The sequence below is a fragment of the Rhopalosiphum padi genome, chromosome 2 (genome assembly GCF_020882245.1).
Source record: "Rhopalosiphum padi isolate XX-2018 chromosome 2, ASM2088224v1, whole genome shotgun sequence".
Taxonomy (NCBI): domain Eukaryota; kingdom Metazoa; phylum Arthropoda; class Insecta; order Hemiptera; family Aphididae; genus Rhopalosiphum; species Rhopalosiphum padi.
Window position 1 is genome coordinate 31,806,680 of NC_083598.1, and position 18,867 is coordinate 31,825,546.

Here is an 18,867-nt window from a genome sequence, read left to right on the forward strand (position 1 = left end):
CCGTTCACCAATATTATCGACGCACGCGTTAAGTTGTCGAAGACGGTAGTCATTTCATTGTTCGCAAATGTCTGTGGAATAATAATATACGTAAAAAAAATCGCGTATACGATATCATCGTTGTGGAGTAGCATTTCGTCGTTTTATATTATTGTAATAGTATAGTTGTCGATCGAGCACTCGGAGTGCTGCCAATCGTGATCCGACGCAATCGTGCGAGCAGCAGGTCGTGCAGTATCTGACGATGTTGTGTATACATGGGACGCAAGTCGCTGGACCATAAAATCCGACGAAACAACTTTGAAACGTGATGTGCAAAGTTTTTTTGTTTTTTATTTGATTTGTTTCTTTTTTACACAATGATTGATTAACGCCACCGATAATGTTGATGCTGCTGTTGCTGTCGCGCGTTATATTGTTTTGAGTCGTTCGAATAGTTTACGTGCGTGCAACGTGTGTATGTAACGAATATTTATGCAAATCAAAAAACCGGCGACGCGACGGCTTTGACGTGCGGCCAAAAATGTAATTTTAATTTCGCCATCGGCTGACGTTCATCGGTGTGGTTTAGCGGTTTTCGGGCGAATATATAGTACCGCGTTACCGGTACGGTGGCGGTAGCGAGGAAAAGCAACAACATAATGTTATCTCGTCGGGTAATAAAAACTCCAAAAATAAAATACAAAGCGCGTACATGCGGTCCAGCTCTTGTTAATATTAAATTTAAATCCAGGGACCACCGCCGTCATAGCCACCTGCAGGCAGAGACCGAGCGATAGACGGACAGCGGGAGAAAGACGGACGGAGGAGCGGTGATGATTTATTGCGTTATTAAAGAAATGGGACCGGGATTAATGCCTCACACGCAATGTGCGGTGACTCTTCACCGATGATTCCTCTCTCAAACGTATGCGACCGATGTTGTCGTCTAAAGTATAATATACACACCTATAATATAATGTTTATATATATATATAATTGTAATCTTACAATTACGAAACGTTTTGGCGAAAAAACGACGGTCCGGCGAGAGCGGGAAAAAAATGATTTCGCACTAACATTTGTCCGTAAAAAACAAACAGCCAAGTGGATCGAAATAATAAAAAGGGCTGATTACGATTGCGCACGAGGAGGAAGTTCCCGCGTTCAGACTCATTCAAATTACACCAGGCAGAAAATTAGTCTCAGCGCGTATACATTATTATTATTAATATCGTCATCGCCGTACATTATATTATTATTAAACATATTGTGCAGCGTGTGTGTACGGCGCGGAGAATGAAAAACTCGCGCACAATGGTCGACAATCTGTCAACCGGTGCCCGCCGTCACGACGATGACGACTACTAGTAGCCCCGTGCACTATATATGTGTGTAAAGGTATTACTACCGCCGCCGTGATAATGTGTACATATTATAATACCTGTTCTGCGCTCGTCAAGCTCACGTCAAAAAGCAGTTTAGAAGTATTTAACAACTGGTTCTCTCATGCAGCACTCGCACAATTAGACTACGACAACTCGTTCTCGCAGACAGCCCTCGGCCTAATAGAGATTTATGAACCGTGAAAACGATCGAAACCGTTTCGAAAACGCCCTCCGCGAACGCGCGCGGCCGCTGCATGTGGCGGCGAATACCAAGGGGGACGCGTTCTACTCCTTCACACATAGGTATTCATACAGGATAGAGGTGACGTAGTTTCGATGACGAAACAGTTATTAAAGCAATAGGAACAGCAATAATATGCAAATCGTAGCGGCTCCGTATCGGATGATATCCCGACAATAATAAAAAAAAATGTCATTCGAAAACGGCTATGTCGACGACTTCTTCAAACGCGGCACATACGTATATATAGACGAAAAACTATCAATAATCATACGTTACATTGCTGTCGAGACACTTGACGACAACGGCGACGTGTAACATAATATAACACAAATGCGTATAGAAAACGCGCGAGATATTATATTTTGCAGACGGCTATATCGTATCAAATATAATAATATTATTAGAAGGTATTATATACACACACGCGACCGCGACCGTAATATCGTATCGTTGTGCATTCGAAACACGTCCGGTGTAGATGCGCCTCCGTTCGCTTTTAGCGTGTGTGTGTGTATGTGTGTATGTGTGTGTGAGCGTGTGTCGTATAAAAAGACGCGTCAGAGGCCGGACCAATAAATCCATCAGTCGCTCGTACTACAGATAAACTCTTCAGCGTCGTCGTCGTCGTCGTCTTTTCCTTCAAGAGCGGCGGCAGCGCCATGCATCAATGTGTCAAGTCTCGAGCTGCACATGTCCCTCCACATTTCCCCCCACCCACTGACAAATCCCCGACCCATGGTATTACACCACTCCTTCACCGCCACGTCACTCGCGCGGTATTCAAATTCGTCACCGCCGCTCGAGCGGTGTTATAAATTATAATATACACACTAAGTCGGCTCCACGATATTATACTCGTATATAATATTATAATACCTTAAATTTAATTATTATAATATCATTATTTAATGTGATTTTTCACTCGTCCCACGATGACGTTTTTGATATAATAATGTCATAATCACGCTGATCCCTTTTTTTTGGCCACCATTCCAAAGATAACGACGAGCGCCAATCTCTTTTCGCATATTTTAACGACCACGATCGCAGCGACAGTAGTCTCTTACCGAACCATGGGATCGCGTCCGTCAACGCGTCCGCCACAGACCTCAAATTTCGTCGTGCAATAATAATAATACAGTATAATATCGCATGCGTATACGCGCAGTATACAGTGGTTTTGGCCGATCGACGCGTCGCGGCGGTCCGGAGCGTCTAAATTTAAAACTGTTTCGTGAAAAAGACGAATAAGATTATTGTCCCCTATAAAATTATATAATATATTATGTGTACTGTATGCGATATATTATGCCGTACGGCGTCGGTCGGGGACAACAACGGACTGTAGAAAATTCGTCACGATGAATAATTGCGTAATCCGTGACGACCATTCCGGACACACGAACGCGTAACAAGAATTCCCGCAGAGTTCACTGGAATCCGAAGGTCCTCTTCGCGGGGTTTTCGACATTTTGGCCTGCTACTGTCCCCGCACCATAAATCATTTACGTTTTGGTGTACATTATACTATTGTATGGACAGGATTGAACGGTGTATCGATATAATATTATTTTATGTTATAATCGTTTTGGGGATATGACGCAACGACCCACCCGTCATACACTGCACATATACAGACGACACCCTGCAGGCGCGTCAACGCTGTAGGTAAATCGAAGCGCGTCAATAGAATCCGAAATTCGTTTGGATTAGACGCGGTCAAAAAAATGCACAACAATCGACGATCTAGTCTTCTTCACATTTTTTTTTTTAATCGGATGTCCTTGCGTAACAGCTAAGTACAATATTTAATATATTATTGTGTCTGCTATATACCTTTAACTGTTTCCCCGTGTAAGCGTACAACGAAAACGCCCAAACAAACAAAAATATAAAAACTACGTATATATAAAATCACTCGGCCGACACTAAAATCGTACGCGACAAGCGAACTGTGGTGCGGCGGCAATAATATAGTAACCCAATCCCGAATTAAAATTTCGTAGGGACTCGTATATATATGTGTACGTTTAAACGTATATAGGCGGACGTGACAAGGAGTGACAGGCGACGTCAGACTTTCCACATGAAACGTTCGTAACGGATTTAATTTCAAAACCGAAAAAAAATTATTATTCATATTATTATTACGCATATATAAAAAAGTAGGTAGGTGTATATACTATAATGTAATATTAAATTAGCTTTGCCTTGTCGAGCACTGTCTCGTCACTCGGTTGGGGAAGCACGTCACTCTGGACAACAACGACGATACACACAAACACGTAAAAACAGGTTTTCGCTCTCTTGACCGCAACAGGTATATAAATATAATATGTAATCGACAAAAACCCATAAGAATTACACCACACACGCACACAGACTTACGATACGATCCATCACCTCGGGGAAAGAGGAAACCAACATGATAAAATCATATATCCGTCACCAGAGTAGGTAACTACGCGACCAAAAAAAAAAAAAAAAAACAAAAACAAAACCGACGAAACCTGGCACTGAAGCCGGAAAAAACTTTCTAGGGGTAGCGACAGCGACGGTCACGGCGCAGCCAGTAAATATATAGGTGAGTACAATTTTTTTAGCTTCTGCTGCAGGTGATTTCGTTATGTAGGTACGGCAATCGGTCAAGGGTCGGTCGGGTGCCGCGGGAAAAAAGGTCAGAGGGACGAAAGTGAACCGGCGGTAGCAGTGCCGGGGGACGTCGGACGGACGAGGACCGGGCGGTGTGCCCCGCCTCGGAGTACGATCGAACGGAATTAGATTGAAAATCGCGTGCGTGAGTGTGAGTGTGTCGGCCCCGTTGTTATTTATTTCTCTTGAGGGGCATCCATCCATGTCTATCACTTGGCAGTAGCCGTGCGAAATGTCTGTTTATGTGGGCCCCGCGCTCCAGGTCCTTTGGGCATTCCCCCCATCCCCCCCAACCTCTAGTCAAAAACGACGGTCGGAGGCTGTGAATATATATCCTTTACCCCCGCAAAGGCTGGGAGAAATATAAAAACACGTTACGTTCGTTTTTATTACTGTATATAAATATATAGGTATGTATGTATATACTCGTGTAGAAGATATATATATATATTTCCAGTACGTGCGACGGCGGTGGCGACTGACGCGTTCTTCGACCTTATCTTCCACCATATTATTTCCAACGAATTTCCGCATCGACTTTTTAAGACGATTCGTATTTTTATTTATTTTTACAACTCTTTCCGCAGTATATATATAAGGTTTCTTTTTCGTTTACTGATTGTTCGACCATATAGTACAAGGCGCGTAATAATGTTACATAACATAATATAGTACAGGCGCAAGTGTTCAAATCAGTCTGGTGGTAAAAAACACGTTACGAACTACGCACACGCTGACGATCTCATTCACCGAGGATAATTCATGTATACACAATACTTTATTAGTTGATAAAAAAACAGAGCAAAAAATAAATACATCTCTGAACCGCCTTGTTTCCACCACCCACTCTAACACTGGGTATAATAGACCATTTACTGTGTACCTTTTTATAACGCTTTTGGGGACCACCGACGTATGTTTAGAATAACTCACTTAATTATTGATTTTTGAATGTCCGGCGTGGCGGCGTTCTATATCCTGATTGTTCGGCGACGCATGTGCTCGAATAATGTCAGCGAAACAGAAAACGGTGTGTAGGGCACGTCTGATGACGATAAAGACTAAACGAAAACGACGCTGACAGGTAAAATAAATTACACAGTCACATGTTATACTATATATTATTATCATCTATTGTATTATCTACTTATGGGAATATCTAACTATACAATGCAACCGTCGCTAGACAGAAATGGAAACCTATAATAAAGACTTTTGAGTCCATTGGTTTCAAACTCCGCGTACGAAAACGTTTGATAATATTGTGATGATTGTATGCAAGAAATAAGGATATAGAAAAGGAAAACGCATGCATCGTCACCACAAAAAATTACGTGCTTCTCGAGAAAAATTAACATATTCGTCGAGGAACGTTCGACTGAGGCGAAAAACGAAACCAGTTTTGGTGCTTCGGTCGAGATTTTTTTGACAGATTCTCGAAATCTATGCCGGGGAAACAACTACGACGACGTAAACACTCAAACACGTATAGGTAGACATTGCGCTTGTGTCTTATCGGTCTCCATTGTTCTGTACGTCAATCCCCTTCTAGACAGAGGCGGCGGCGGCGGATATCGTGTTCCACCGGTGCGCGCGACTCTCTTCGGACACGAAACAATAATATTTTTTATTTAAATGACGAAACGGACGAAAACAAACCTGCATAGAGACGACGTGACAGTCTGCGCATACGAAAAAAACCTGCAGTAAGTCCAATTCCATAGAAATAATAATAACGCGCGTGCGTATATAAAACAAACGCATCAACCTCGGGAGCCCAGGAGTCGTTGAAAGCGTACATAAATTAAACCATAGCACGACATCACATTATTATTATTATTACCTACATATTATTGTTTTCAAGTCTACATACAAACACAATAATATAATAATGATAATAAAAACCACTCCGACGGCTCACCGAAATAATAATAATAATATTATAAACGCGGTGACAAGAGAAGCAAGAGACAAGAGAGGCAACGTACCACGACTAGGTATGACAGGTGTACGCGTTTATACCATGTAACCTACACGCGGGTAGTATAAAAATAATTGTGCAAACGATTGAGCCGATAAATAAAATTATGTAGGTCCGAGTAGTGTACCTGTTCCTATTCCACACGTAACATCACGGATAATATTAAATATTCGACGGGCACTGAAATCGCGTTTTATTGGAAATGTCTGCGACGTCAAACCACTATTTACACAATATATTAAAATGATTTATAATATTTCATACTAACAGAGCAGCTATAATATAATGTACGATATTATAATTCTATACATATATACAACATACAGCGCGTATGCATTACACAACGCACTAAGCGACAACTAAAAAAACGTAAAGCACCTGTAACACGTTTATACAGAGTGTACGCACATGACATACACCTATATTGAAATGGGATTTCAACGTAAAATTTCCAAACGTTATTGGCGACACGCCCTGTGTATTACTTACCATTTACCACTCGACATATACATGTAAATAAATAATGTTAAAAAAAAATCACAAATCGAAACCAGATTTGTGTGTGCGTGTGTGTGTAGGCGCACTCCTTAAAGATTATGCTATGACGACGCCGTGGTCCATTGCCGTCAAAAATAATAAATTATCGTGTAAATTATTCGAAAAAATAACTTGAATCCTACGAAATTTTAACAACAATACTGATCCGTAATCCTCACACAGTAGTAAAGCAAACTAGGCAGCGAGTAAACTATTTTTAATTATTATAAACGCCTCATCATATCGGGAAAATAGTTTCGCGACAAACAGATTCATACTATTATCGTCGCCATCGTCGTCATTATCATCGTCGTATTATTATTATATAGGTAGGTAAATATAATATCTACCAACAAGACGTAGTATACTACCATAAAAAGTATTATAGAGGTAGATGCTCGTATAGACGAAATTACAATTATTACGGCGGTGCCAGTCTCGCGCGGGCGCCATGGTCTATTATTTAAAGCAATAAAAATCAGGCCAGTAAACATCGGGTTGAAATTCGTTTTTTCTGTTTTCTTCTGGCGGCAAAAACTGGCCGGAGACAATAAACTATACAGCACACACCTCCGAAATAATAACGACGTCCCCGACTACATGTATTATACATTATATGTTTGGGTGTAAGTATACCTATTATATTATATCGAAATAATGTATCATCAACGACGATTTCGGAAAACGATCGGAAAATATTATGTTATAATACGTGTACACTCATTCTGCGTGGGTAAACTTCTAAATATCTATATATGCAGTGTGCCTATAGTATATTATTATTATCTTTATATTATATATTATTATTATTATTATATAGGTTACGGTGGCAACGGTGCAGCCAGGAAATAATAATAGTAATGCCTTGCGCACGTCTAGAACGAGGTCTCGTAAAAATATTAATGAAAATCCCATTCTTGTTGCCGCCGCACGCCCTAGGTATCTGATAAATAGAGCGTCCCCACGCCGAGGGGTCGCCATTTAATTATACAGTAATAATATTTTATTATTGTTATTTCCTTAAAATCCCATTATATTCAGCGTTATTACTTATTACTATATCGTAGTCATTACACTATCGTTTCGATCGTGGTAACCATCTTCAGGAGTCTATATTATTTTCATAATACACGTCATTCATTATATACATAAGTTGAAACCTAACATCACTGGTTATTCGAAAATCTCATAAATGGCTATTATGTGAATATCAGATTATAAATATGTAAGTGTGTGTGTTTTATCAGGCTAGATAACAAGTAACAAACGTGCAGCAGTCGATATACACGGCACACATGATTTAAATTTAATGATTTTTTTTCATTAATAAGTCAAGTTATTTGTTAGACATTTTAAAAACAAATGTATTACACATCGGAAACGTTTTCAAAGGAAAACCGGAGAGAGGAGCGCCAAAAATATAATAATATTAATTATTATAATACGTATTCGGCCATATTATTATTATGTCTTAAATCACATCTATTATATTCATTATTAAATATTATACGCGTTATGAAGTAAATAGTATTGCTGGTATTTGATACATATGTATACATAAAATTGCGATGAACCGTTTTTTTTTTAAACTGTTATTTTGAAGGGGCATCGATAAAATCGAACGTCAATGTATAATACATATGACACAACTTCGACCACACATAGAGACCTGAAGAAATGTACAAAAAAAATCACACACAAACACACTCATATACTGTGTAAGTGTAAAGCATATAAAAAAAAACGGTCCTCGGAACGACTGACGAGTAGGACCCATTGTCTAATGACAACGAAAATAAAGATCTGGTGCGATCTACTAGGATATCATAAATGATAAATATATATATAATAGCCATGTTATGTGTGCCCACCCGTCCGGATAACATCTGTCTCCCATCGGAGACACTGTGTTCAATGCGGCGCTCACGACACGTATTTTAAAAGCCTAAACCAACCCCTGCACCCCGCAACAAGACTTTTTCATTACTGGTATAACTATCATATATTATATACATAATATATTGTATTAGTTTCAGATTGACAGCGGTTTTTTTCCTACAAAGTCCCGTTTCTCGGTAGGTAGGTATATTATGTCATATGTATATATAAGATATGTTGTATTATTATGTTACGGTGAGGGGTACACGTGAAACATTTTTTCTTTTTTTATGATTACTATTTCGTTGAGCAAACAAGTCTAACGACGGCTGCGATCAGGACGAATGTAATAATTATTATTACACAATCGTAATTGCGCGATGATGAGACACCTGCACGTGAAGGGAAGTACGGACTACAGACAAAATGCAGGTCTGTATGATCCATCATGAAGATAATATGCACATTGGTATAACCAATAGCGGTCCGAATGCGGGCATGAAACTGCTTTTAGTTTAGTATTCGAAATTAAGATGTGTATAGGTAATAATATTATATTCGTTATTACAACAATTCTTTTGTTTTCTGTAGCCGTATCGATAATAATGACTGAAAAAATTTGAAAACATGTTGTCTTTCGATCAACCAAATACCACCGACAATAATAACAGATAACAACGAATACTTTTAAGATTTTCGAAATAATTATTCAAAAAATCGCATAAAATCTCAGCTTTTTTATCTCGATAACGGGAGCTCAATTAAAACGTTTACTCACTGGCCCATTGAATTACGGTACCAAACTTGTATGCTACTTATAATAATAATATGAAACGAAAAGAGAAAACTTGTTTCTCTAATTAATTCAATCGACTGTTAATTTGAACGGATTATATTTACATTTACTACAACAACTGACCCCCTCCCCACACACCACACCACAAACGGATAGGAACCGCGGCCACCAGTACATACGTATATTATAATATATTTATATAGATATCTATGTACAAGTAGCGTGTGTGTATATATTATAATATTATACGACGGTAGTCGGTACAAATTTATACATATTATATCATTATACATCAACACTATGAACAAAAATAGTACTTCAAAAGCGATACCTAGGTATAGCGACGTTATTAGGTAGGTACCTAAATAATTGTTATAAATATTAATTATTTAAAAGTGATTATTTCGGGTGCGTAAAAACGTCGACGACACTATGCGCTACCTATCATCAAACCACAGCCAGTTTGACTATATATGGCGGGCGGTGACGAGGGGACAGTGCACGCACGTTCAGCTGAAAAAATAACTGTCGTGCGTGTGTGCGGTGCGCGTGACATTGTACACCTAAGTTATATATTATTTCCTTTTTCTTCCCATTCTACTTCTTATTTTGACACCTGTATAAATGATGGAGGACGGAGAGACGTACGGAGGACGTATTCGCAATATTTGTGTTGATGATAAAATAAACAAAGCGACGGCTGCGATGTGGACGCGCGGTGCAGGAAGAACAGGCAAAAAAACGCACCGCGAAAGGCCCATATTTTTCGTCGTCCTTTACAGCGACGCGCGAGTCACTTTTTATGTGTGCAACGAATGATTTATAGAAGTCACCCGAGAATTGATGTGAGCAAACACTAGGAGGAGGCGACGACGAAATGAAGAAAGGGAGAAAAAAACGTATCTTCCGAACGGTTTCCGAAAGCCAGTGATAATAGTTTTCATTCGGCCGACTGTATATTATACAATATATAATATAGGTACATATAGGTAGGTAGGTATACGCATACCGTAATAATAAATAATATACACATATGTGAAGGTATAATATAACACATCGGCTCACCGAAATAATACGAATATATTATATGCGGTATATTAAAATGTGTGTAATACGTAAAACTTGAATCCCGAGGCTGTTATTCACTTTTTAAGAAACAAAGAGAAAACGTGATTGACACGAAATGACTGCAGTGCGGCCACCCGAAAATTCGTAATAAAGTATATAATCGGTAAAACGTACGCGTACCTATATAATATTATAAGCGCGTCTTCCTGTACCGATACTTTTATATTTGTTTATTACTCCCGTCGTAACGATGTTATGAGTTCATTATTATTTGGTTTTTTCTTTCAAAACCGGTCCCCGAAAAATTAGGCCAACGGTTATGCATATTATATTATGGTTATGACTATAATATCGTCACATTTTCGGAAAGATACCTATATAAATGTGTTAATAATAATAATAAGAAAATATGATTTGGTAAAGTGTTATCATATTATGTTAGTGACTAATAAATGTACGTGAGTTAAAAGGAAGGACTATAAATATGCTGTTATTACCTAATTATTATTGTTTGTTTTCATATCATCAAAATAAGATGATTATCAATGTTATATCATTGATATTACTATTTTTTTTTATCCAAACAACTCTTATGTTATATCATTGATATTACTATTTTTTTTTATCCAAACAAACTCTTGATCGAGTTTCGCGCGCTTGTTGCATGACCGCCGAGGGAGGAGGAAATTTTGAATGGAACACGCGGCCACGTGAATATAAATGCCACCGCGTGTAGGGTGGTTGTGGCACCGGTAGGAAGATTGTGTTACGCAAGTCGGCGTGTGTGTGTCTGTGTGTGTGTAAAAATACGTGTACACTGTATACTATAGTCATAGGTGTATACGAGGACTGTAATTGTGTGAATAGAACGCTGGCGGAACGCCGGAGGAGCCCGACCAAAAATCCCAGAGGAATCTACAAACGCACCCCACCCCCATCTTCCCCTTTTCATACAATCCTCACAGTTTTGATTAAATACACTATCTTAAGAATATTGCCGTCGCACTGTATATATAGGTATATAATAATATTACATCAGAATTATAGATCGTATAGGCCATTTGTCAGACACGAAACCGAACAAATTTCGCTCACCTACGTTATAATAATTATTTATGTTATTATAATTTTACGTTTCGATTTTCGATTGCGTGACAAAAAAATATGTGTGTCAAAAGAGTAAATATTCAACAGATGTAGTCCATATGCGGCCACGGCGGTATCGGCAGTAATAATATATCGCGTGTATATAGTAGACGCATACGAAATATACATATATACTACTGCAGCGGCGCGCCGGATACATAAGTTTCGAATTGATTGATGCGTAAAACACGAAGAGATATGATTACAATAATGTAAGCATAAAATGTCTACATTAACTAACCGACGGCCCGTGTGTCGCCTCACGATGTGTGCCCGGCACAATAATATTATACTATATACATTTCATAGCGTAGTTTGTCCCTAGACACGTACTGACGTACTTTACTTAAATACACAAAACACATAATATTGTTATATCACTTACCTATATTGTAATATAATTAATTTAACAAAGTTCAATATTCCTTACAAGTGATATATATTTATCGTTATCGCAGGACTAATTGTATTTAAGTTGAGATCCGTTTCTCCTTTCGCAATATATTATGCTATACAGTATAATATAGTATTTATTACTATACTATGTAGTATAAGTAATAAATATGCATAGTTCCTATACGCTTTACCCAGTATGATATACCTCATCGGATATACGCAGTTTCGCGCGGGAAAAGGAAGGTCAAAGTAAAAAAACCAATGGATCGTCATAGAAAAGTTTAAGTCAAACATCCAGCTTTGCTTACGCAGGTAATTGATTTATAATCATCTGTATTGAACGCAACAAAAGATATAAAAATGTATTAACATGTAATCCCTCGATTTTAAATAAATTACATTATTTTTATTTCATATAAATTACTGTTGCAACGATGACGCATGTGCGTGAGGTATAATCTATAGATGACACATGATATAATAAAGTAATACATAATAATATATTACATAAAAAAACTGACAGAGACTGTATAGGTGCACGTCGATTGCGCATGCCTGACGAAGGTGCTGCGCAAACTTATATTTTCTAATATCAGCCCGGGTGTGAAATGGAATTCTAGTGCAAATGCAATTTCTTCGAAAAACAAAAAACAAACCATTCTGGAAAAATAAAAACTAAAACCGTTTAATTTCCAGTTCTCCCGGTGTGCAATATATATATATATATATCGGTATACTCGTATTTAAGTTATACGCACTGTCGCGAGTGTAATCGAGTTTTGATCGACCGCCTGAACGCTCTCTCTTCCCGTACAATATGAAGTGCAGTAGATATAGGTAGGCTGGCATAACGTGTGTGTGCAGTAAACGTGTCCCCTACGTCGTCGGTAGACATGTCAAAATCATTACGTCTAAAAGAGACGTCCGTGTGACACACACAATAATAATATAATAATAATAATGCTCGGCGGCGGTTTCTCCTATCTAATCTGTGTGTGTGTGTGTATATGCGTACATTGTAAGGTAACGCATCAATCAAACGCAGTGAGACTAGCGCACGCGCACTCGCACGCACTAAAGGTGAGACGAGACGATACCACAGGTTAGGACGTGTATTGGAGAGAGACAAACATGTAGGTATGAGTGTGTGTCTCTGACGGCGCTTTCGTATTATATATAAATCGCTGTCAATCAACGTCGCGTTCCTTTTTTGTCTAAACTGTCATACGGGAAAACATCGTCTCCAGGCATAGCACACGTATTTAATATATATATATATATTATACACTCGCGCAGTTACAACCCTTGGCCGCGACAGCAGTGAACACTACACAGTCACACAGACGACAAACAATATAATATAGTATAAACGTATGTCCTTATCACCGAGTCCCCGCTATAAATACCTACACGCTGCGGTCTATTATTTTATTATAACGCTTAATCCATACCCATTATATTATGTATAATAATATAATAATACACAGGTAAGCGCGTCCTCTCTCCCCGTCACTACGCCATCACATAATAATATAGTCGTTAAAAATATAATATACACACTATATTAATATATATGAATCAAAGCGTTCGTTAATTAACACTACCATTTCATATACTTATGATTTGTGTTTTTACAATTACGTTTTATATTGTTGATACATCTCGACGGATATATATCGTATCACAGTGACTACTAGTCGGAAATCAATTATCAAACGAAATCGTCTACAAGCGGAAAAAAAAACAAATAAACACACTGATTTTTGTACTGAATATAGGTAGTATTAACTATTTATATGCATCGGCGATTTCGCATACGTTTCTATCGTGTGTGTAAAAATATTGTTATTTATTGCGTCGTATATCCGATGTTATTAAAATGTCCCGGCTCTATATATATGACGTGATTATTAAATAAATCACATTTTATTACGAGTTATTATTATTCACATACATATTATACATATATCTACACCACCGTCTTATAAAAATATTCAACTTACGTCTGAAAATGTCGTACAATGATTCAACACTTTTCGCCAATATCGTATTCTGCTCACCTTGTCACACACAATATGAACTTTTTATCGGTTAAATTTATTTAAAAAAAAATAATGCATTGTCTTAATATCAATGTCATTATTAGGAAAAATATAAAGTATGGATAACCATTTATTATAGAAGAACGAATTCAACCATAATAAATAATATAATTACCTATCATATTATTTAAGTAATTGACATTGTCCAAAAATATTATAATTGGACATAAATACGGTCATTGTGAGAATTGAATATAATATAATATGTGCGTATGTTTTTGCGAAGTTTGCTTTATTATGATATTTCATGATATGGACCGCAACTTATAATTAATATAATATTGTTATATAGAATATAAATATAAAATATTTTCAGTATATGAAGGCTTAATTAAATAATTTATAATGATTATTAATTGTTGATATAATAATATAATAATGAAACCAAAATAAATTTCCAATGTAACACAATACCAAGTCACGTTACTATTTTCTATACAGTGACGATAATGTTAACTGTAAACATAGAATTGATAATAAACGACAGAGAGGTGCAGCAAACCAAGCCAAGGGTGCAGGTAATAATAAGAGAAATTGTAAACCAAAAAACAATTTGAATATAGAAATCATCTTACATTGAGTCGACACTGTATAGGCACGATAACGTCCAAACACGGAACCACGATTGTTTACATTTGTTATTAATGATTAATACTTGTACATTGAAATGTACCTACTAACATAAATTCGAAATTTAATTAATAATCAAATAATTTTTATATTTAAAGATAATCCACCATTTATACTATAGTTGTTATTTTAATATTACAACATTTTTAAACTAACTATACCATGGCATATTATATTATGGTTGAAAGAAAACATTCACGATTTACGAAACGATTTCTAAGCCCATAATAACCTATAAATTGTTCTATTAGAGTTCTACTACAATCTTGGTCTATGCGCAGACCATACATTTTTTTATGCATTTTTGTATGTAACATTTTCTTTATTTCGGACGATTAAAACAATTTTGGGATACGTCCAATAACCTATCTACACGCTCGAGATTAAATATAAATGTATCGTGAAATGATGTAATTTCCGTGGCAAGTCGTCACAGCGGTGGACACTAATATTTTATCGAGACGTATTATGGAACAAAAACAACAAAATCGTACTCAAAACGAAAGACAAAAATTAAAAACAATCAGATAACACACATGGGTGACTACCAACACCGGACTGTGATATTTCATAACGAATTTTCTATTTTTTTATTCACTAGCGATTAATTATTATTTGAAACAAGTATTTGATATCCAATTCTGCACTCTTAACACTATCTGAACACACACCTTTTTATAATTTTTTTGAACGTGCTATTACCTACTTTTGTCAACTTTTGGTCTTCAATGGAATTTCGTGTCACATTCACGCCGTACCTAATCTTATCCTCAGGCGTCAAAAAATGCTTAAAGCGATACATATATATGTTATATACAAGTTACACGCGCACTTGTTGATTTAGGCACCCGGAAAGGAGCAATAATCAAGCTTCATCGTGTTTATATACGTGCATTATATATAATATATATACATACATCTATATATATGTACGAGAGTGGTGTATACACGTATTTTCTCTCTCTCTCTATATATATATATATATATATATATATGTATGTATGTATGGTGGCGTGCCCGTTTCATTTATCAGTGACAAGGAGAGAGATGCGCTTTACCCCCGGCTAGCCGCACACGCGGCGTCGAAAGCGGCAGCGGTGGCGGCGTTTCGCCCCCTGCTCTTCCCGCGACGCCGCTCTGTTGCTGCCGCCTGCACGGCAGTCTTCCCCCACGGTATATCTGACGGCCGACCCGCCGAAACACGCTGCCGGCTGCAAAAACACCGGCTCACCCATCAAACAGGTCCCACAACGAAATCTCATACATGAAAATATATAATACATACACCATAATATACTACACGTATTATACGTACGAACATTGAAATATATATACAATAAAATATTATAATAAGTCGTGGTCGTATCGTATAGCTACACCGGCAAATATGTGTTGTTGTATAACGACTATTATGGTTGTAGTCACGAAGAAGAACGCGTTTTATATTTGTCACCCTGGGGAGGGGACAAAAATAAGAGATCAAAAGAAGGCGCCGAAAAACGTGCGTGTTTACGGGGAAAAAGTGTTAAACGTGGTCGTGGTCATCATTAATAACATGACGCCGCCGCAACGATCCCTGCAAGTCATTGCGTGTATCAATACCTATATTAATATATATAATATTTATGTGTGTGTGTATGCACAGCAACCTGTGCCCAAAATTTACGACGCCTTTCTATACTATTATATAGTTTTCCTATAATATTATATATTACACTGTACATATAGTATATCACCCTTAGAACCCAACGAAGCCGCGAAAATATCTATATAAATAGTGCACCAGGTGGAATTGGAATAAGAACCGAACTCGCGTCATCGTCCGAAGAAAAAAGTACCTAGATGTTATAGCGCCCAGAAATCATAAACAATGACGAACAACTAAACATAATATTCAAACACCACGGATCACACGAAAAAAAATCGCGGCTATATCTAAATACACCTATATTTAGACGAACAGTGGGTGTCCTTATATTGTAGCGGCGGCCTTTGACGAATAATCCCCAATCTCGTAATCATAAATTATGTGGGTATAATATTATACGAACAGTATTGCGAACAATAGCTGCAGGGATCTTACCTATATGTTTTACGATCATACACGTGATATAAAACACTTGAATTTTTTCTGGGAAAGATGTTAACAAAAACTGTGATTTTATAACAAAAATCATAAACTCCCTATGTAAATTGATTATTTATATAAATAAAAAAATTCTGTTTATACCTCTACCTATGCTATACTTTACTAATACTACACAGGACAGATTTTCTACTATTTGATTTGAACGATAAAAACATTAAAATAATATACTCAAATACATGTCGTACCTATCTAAGCTATTTTTGGATGAGGAGTAGTAGTGTGTAAACAGAGCGTCCTCTGTTGTCTGTTAAATATGAAAAAAAGCTATTTTCGGCTCAGGTGACTATATAATTTATGAGCTTTTACGTAGTCACGGGGAGATAATGAAAATGTTTATATACTTAAAAATAAATCACCTATGTAAAAAATAATAATTTTTCAAGTACATACATTTCATTCTTTTGGGGCAGTGTTGCTTCCTTCTGGTCATGATCGTGGTGACGTTACTTCGGTGCGGCAACTTGTGCGACGTACGGAATACTTCCTCCAAGCAAGACACGATGGAGCGCGGAGTACGCGACTTCCGAGTGCGCGTGGACGACGGAAATTCGCGTGTAATAATCACAAACAACACTGATCTTCGTTAGACATAACTCGTTTCGCGAGAATCAGAAACTTACTAAATATAATAAATTCGTAACAACGTACTGGTAACAATATTATAATTAGACGGACGCGTAAACAGTCTCGAAAAATAAACACTATATATTACACGAAACGATAAGAATAATGATAAAAAAAAATTACAACAAAAAAACAGTAATGGCTGCGGGTACGATATTATAAAAATTGCGATCGCGTTTGTGAGACAATATATTTTATATAGACGAGTAGACGACTGACAAAACAATAAAAATCGTCAACCGACAACAACAGCGACGCAGTGTGTGTCGGAGGCGGCGTCGGCGGCGGCGGCGTTAGTGGCGACGGAACCCTTGAAAAGCACAAAGACCACGGACGCGGACACGGCCATCACTGACTGACGGGTGTCAACAACGCGGGTCGACGACGACGACGATAACGCCGGTCGGCGCGCGCGGTCCGATGGTTGCCGATCGGGCCCGATTGTGACGTCACGGGCGGCCCGGGCGTGGTCTGGGCGGCATTCGGTGACGCCCACTCCGGGGTACGGGCACATAACTCATCCCCGCCCGCCACCGGCCGGAGCCAGTACCGCTCCGGATCACTTTTTCGACCGGCAGCCGCCGATTTTCCTCCGAGTCAGCGGCAAATGACGCTGCTGTATCACGCGGAAATCTTTCGGACGCGCGTTGTTGCTGTCGCACGCTGCACGAGACAATAATATTATTAAAATAGGTATGATTGTTGATATTATAATATTATTAAAATTCAATTAACGATTTTTTTGTTGATTTTTAGCTGTTTCGTTTATGATGTCTCAACATTATAATCGCCACCCCACGGGCCACCATAATATACTGTTTAATATATTAATGCATGTTATATTATTTAGGCTTTAAACTTTTTGTTATTCAATTCTTAAAAACAGTGTTTTCAGCCTCTCTTATATTATGTATCGTATATACACCTACCGTCTAAATGTATACAACACTGAACACGCTGTGATGTGTCTGCGAGACGCTCAAACAAACGTAAACCCGCTGACGGCTTTGAGCACTATATGATGCCTACGATGCGCTGTGCAGTAGAAGCGGCAATATATATATATCACAGAGTAAAGAATTATATATATATTATATACATACACAGAAATGCGCCAAAACGATTTATAGCTCGCGCCGTGCAGCATGTGTGTGAGTGTGTGTGAATTAAAAGGCCTCGAGAAAACTCAAACTCGTAAATTTTGTCCAGTTCTCTGTCTCTCTCACAAGCGCGCGCGCGCTCCCATCGGCGGCAATAAATAGAATAACGCGCGCGCGGACTGTTAGCTGTGCTGCAG

At 37.9% G+C, this 18,867-nt stretch overlaps 1 protein-coding gene across 1 annotated transcript in view; it reads right to left on the reverse strand.

The window, feature by feature from the left end:
• The window catches only part of LOC132923310 (protein tiptop-like), a 60,615-nt gene extending 42,676 nt beyond the window's left edge, over window positions 1–17,939 (reverse strand). The window contains exon 1 of the mRNA XM_060987214.1: window positions 17,337–17,939. Coding sequence (XP_060843197.1) covers window positions 17,337–17,376 — 40 coding nt within the window. The 5' untranslated portion in view covers window positions 17,377–17,939. The remainder of the gene's footprint in view (window positions 1–17,336) is intronic.
• Between the last annotated feature and the right edge of the window lie 928 nt (window positions 17,940–18,867).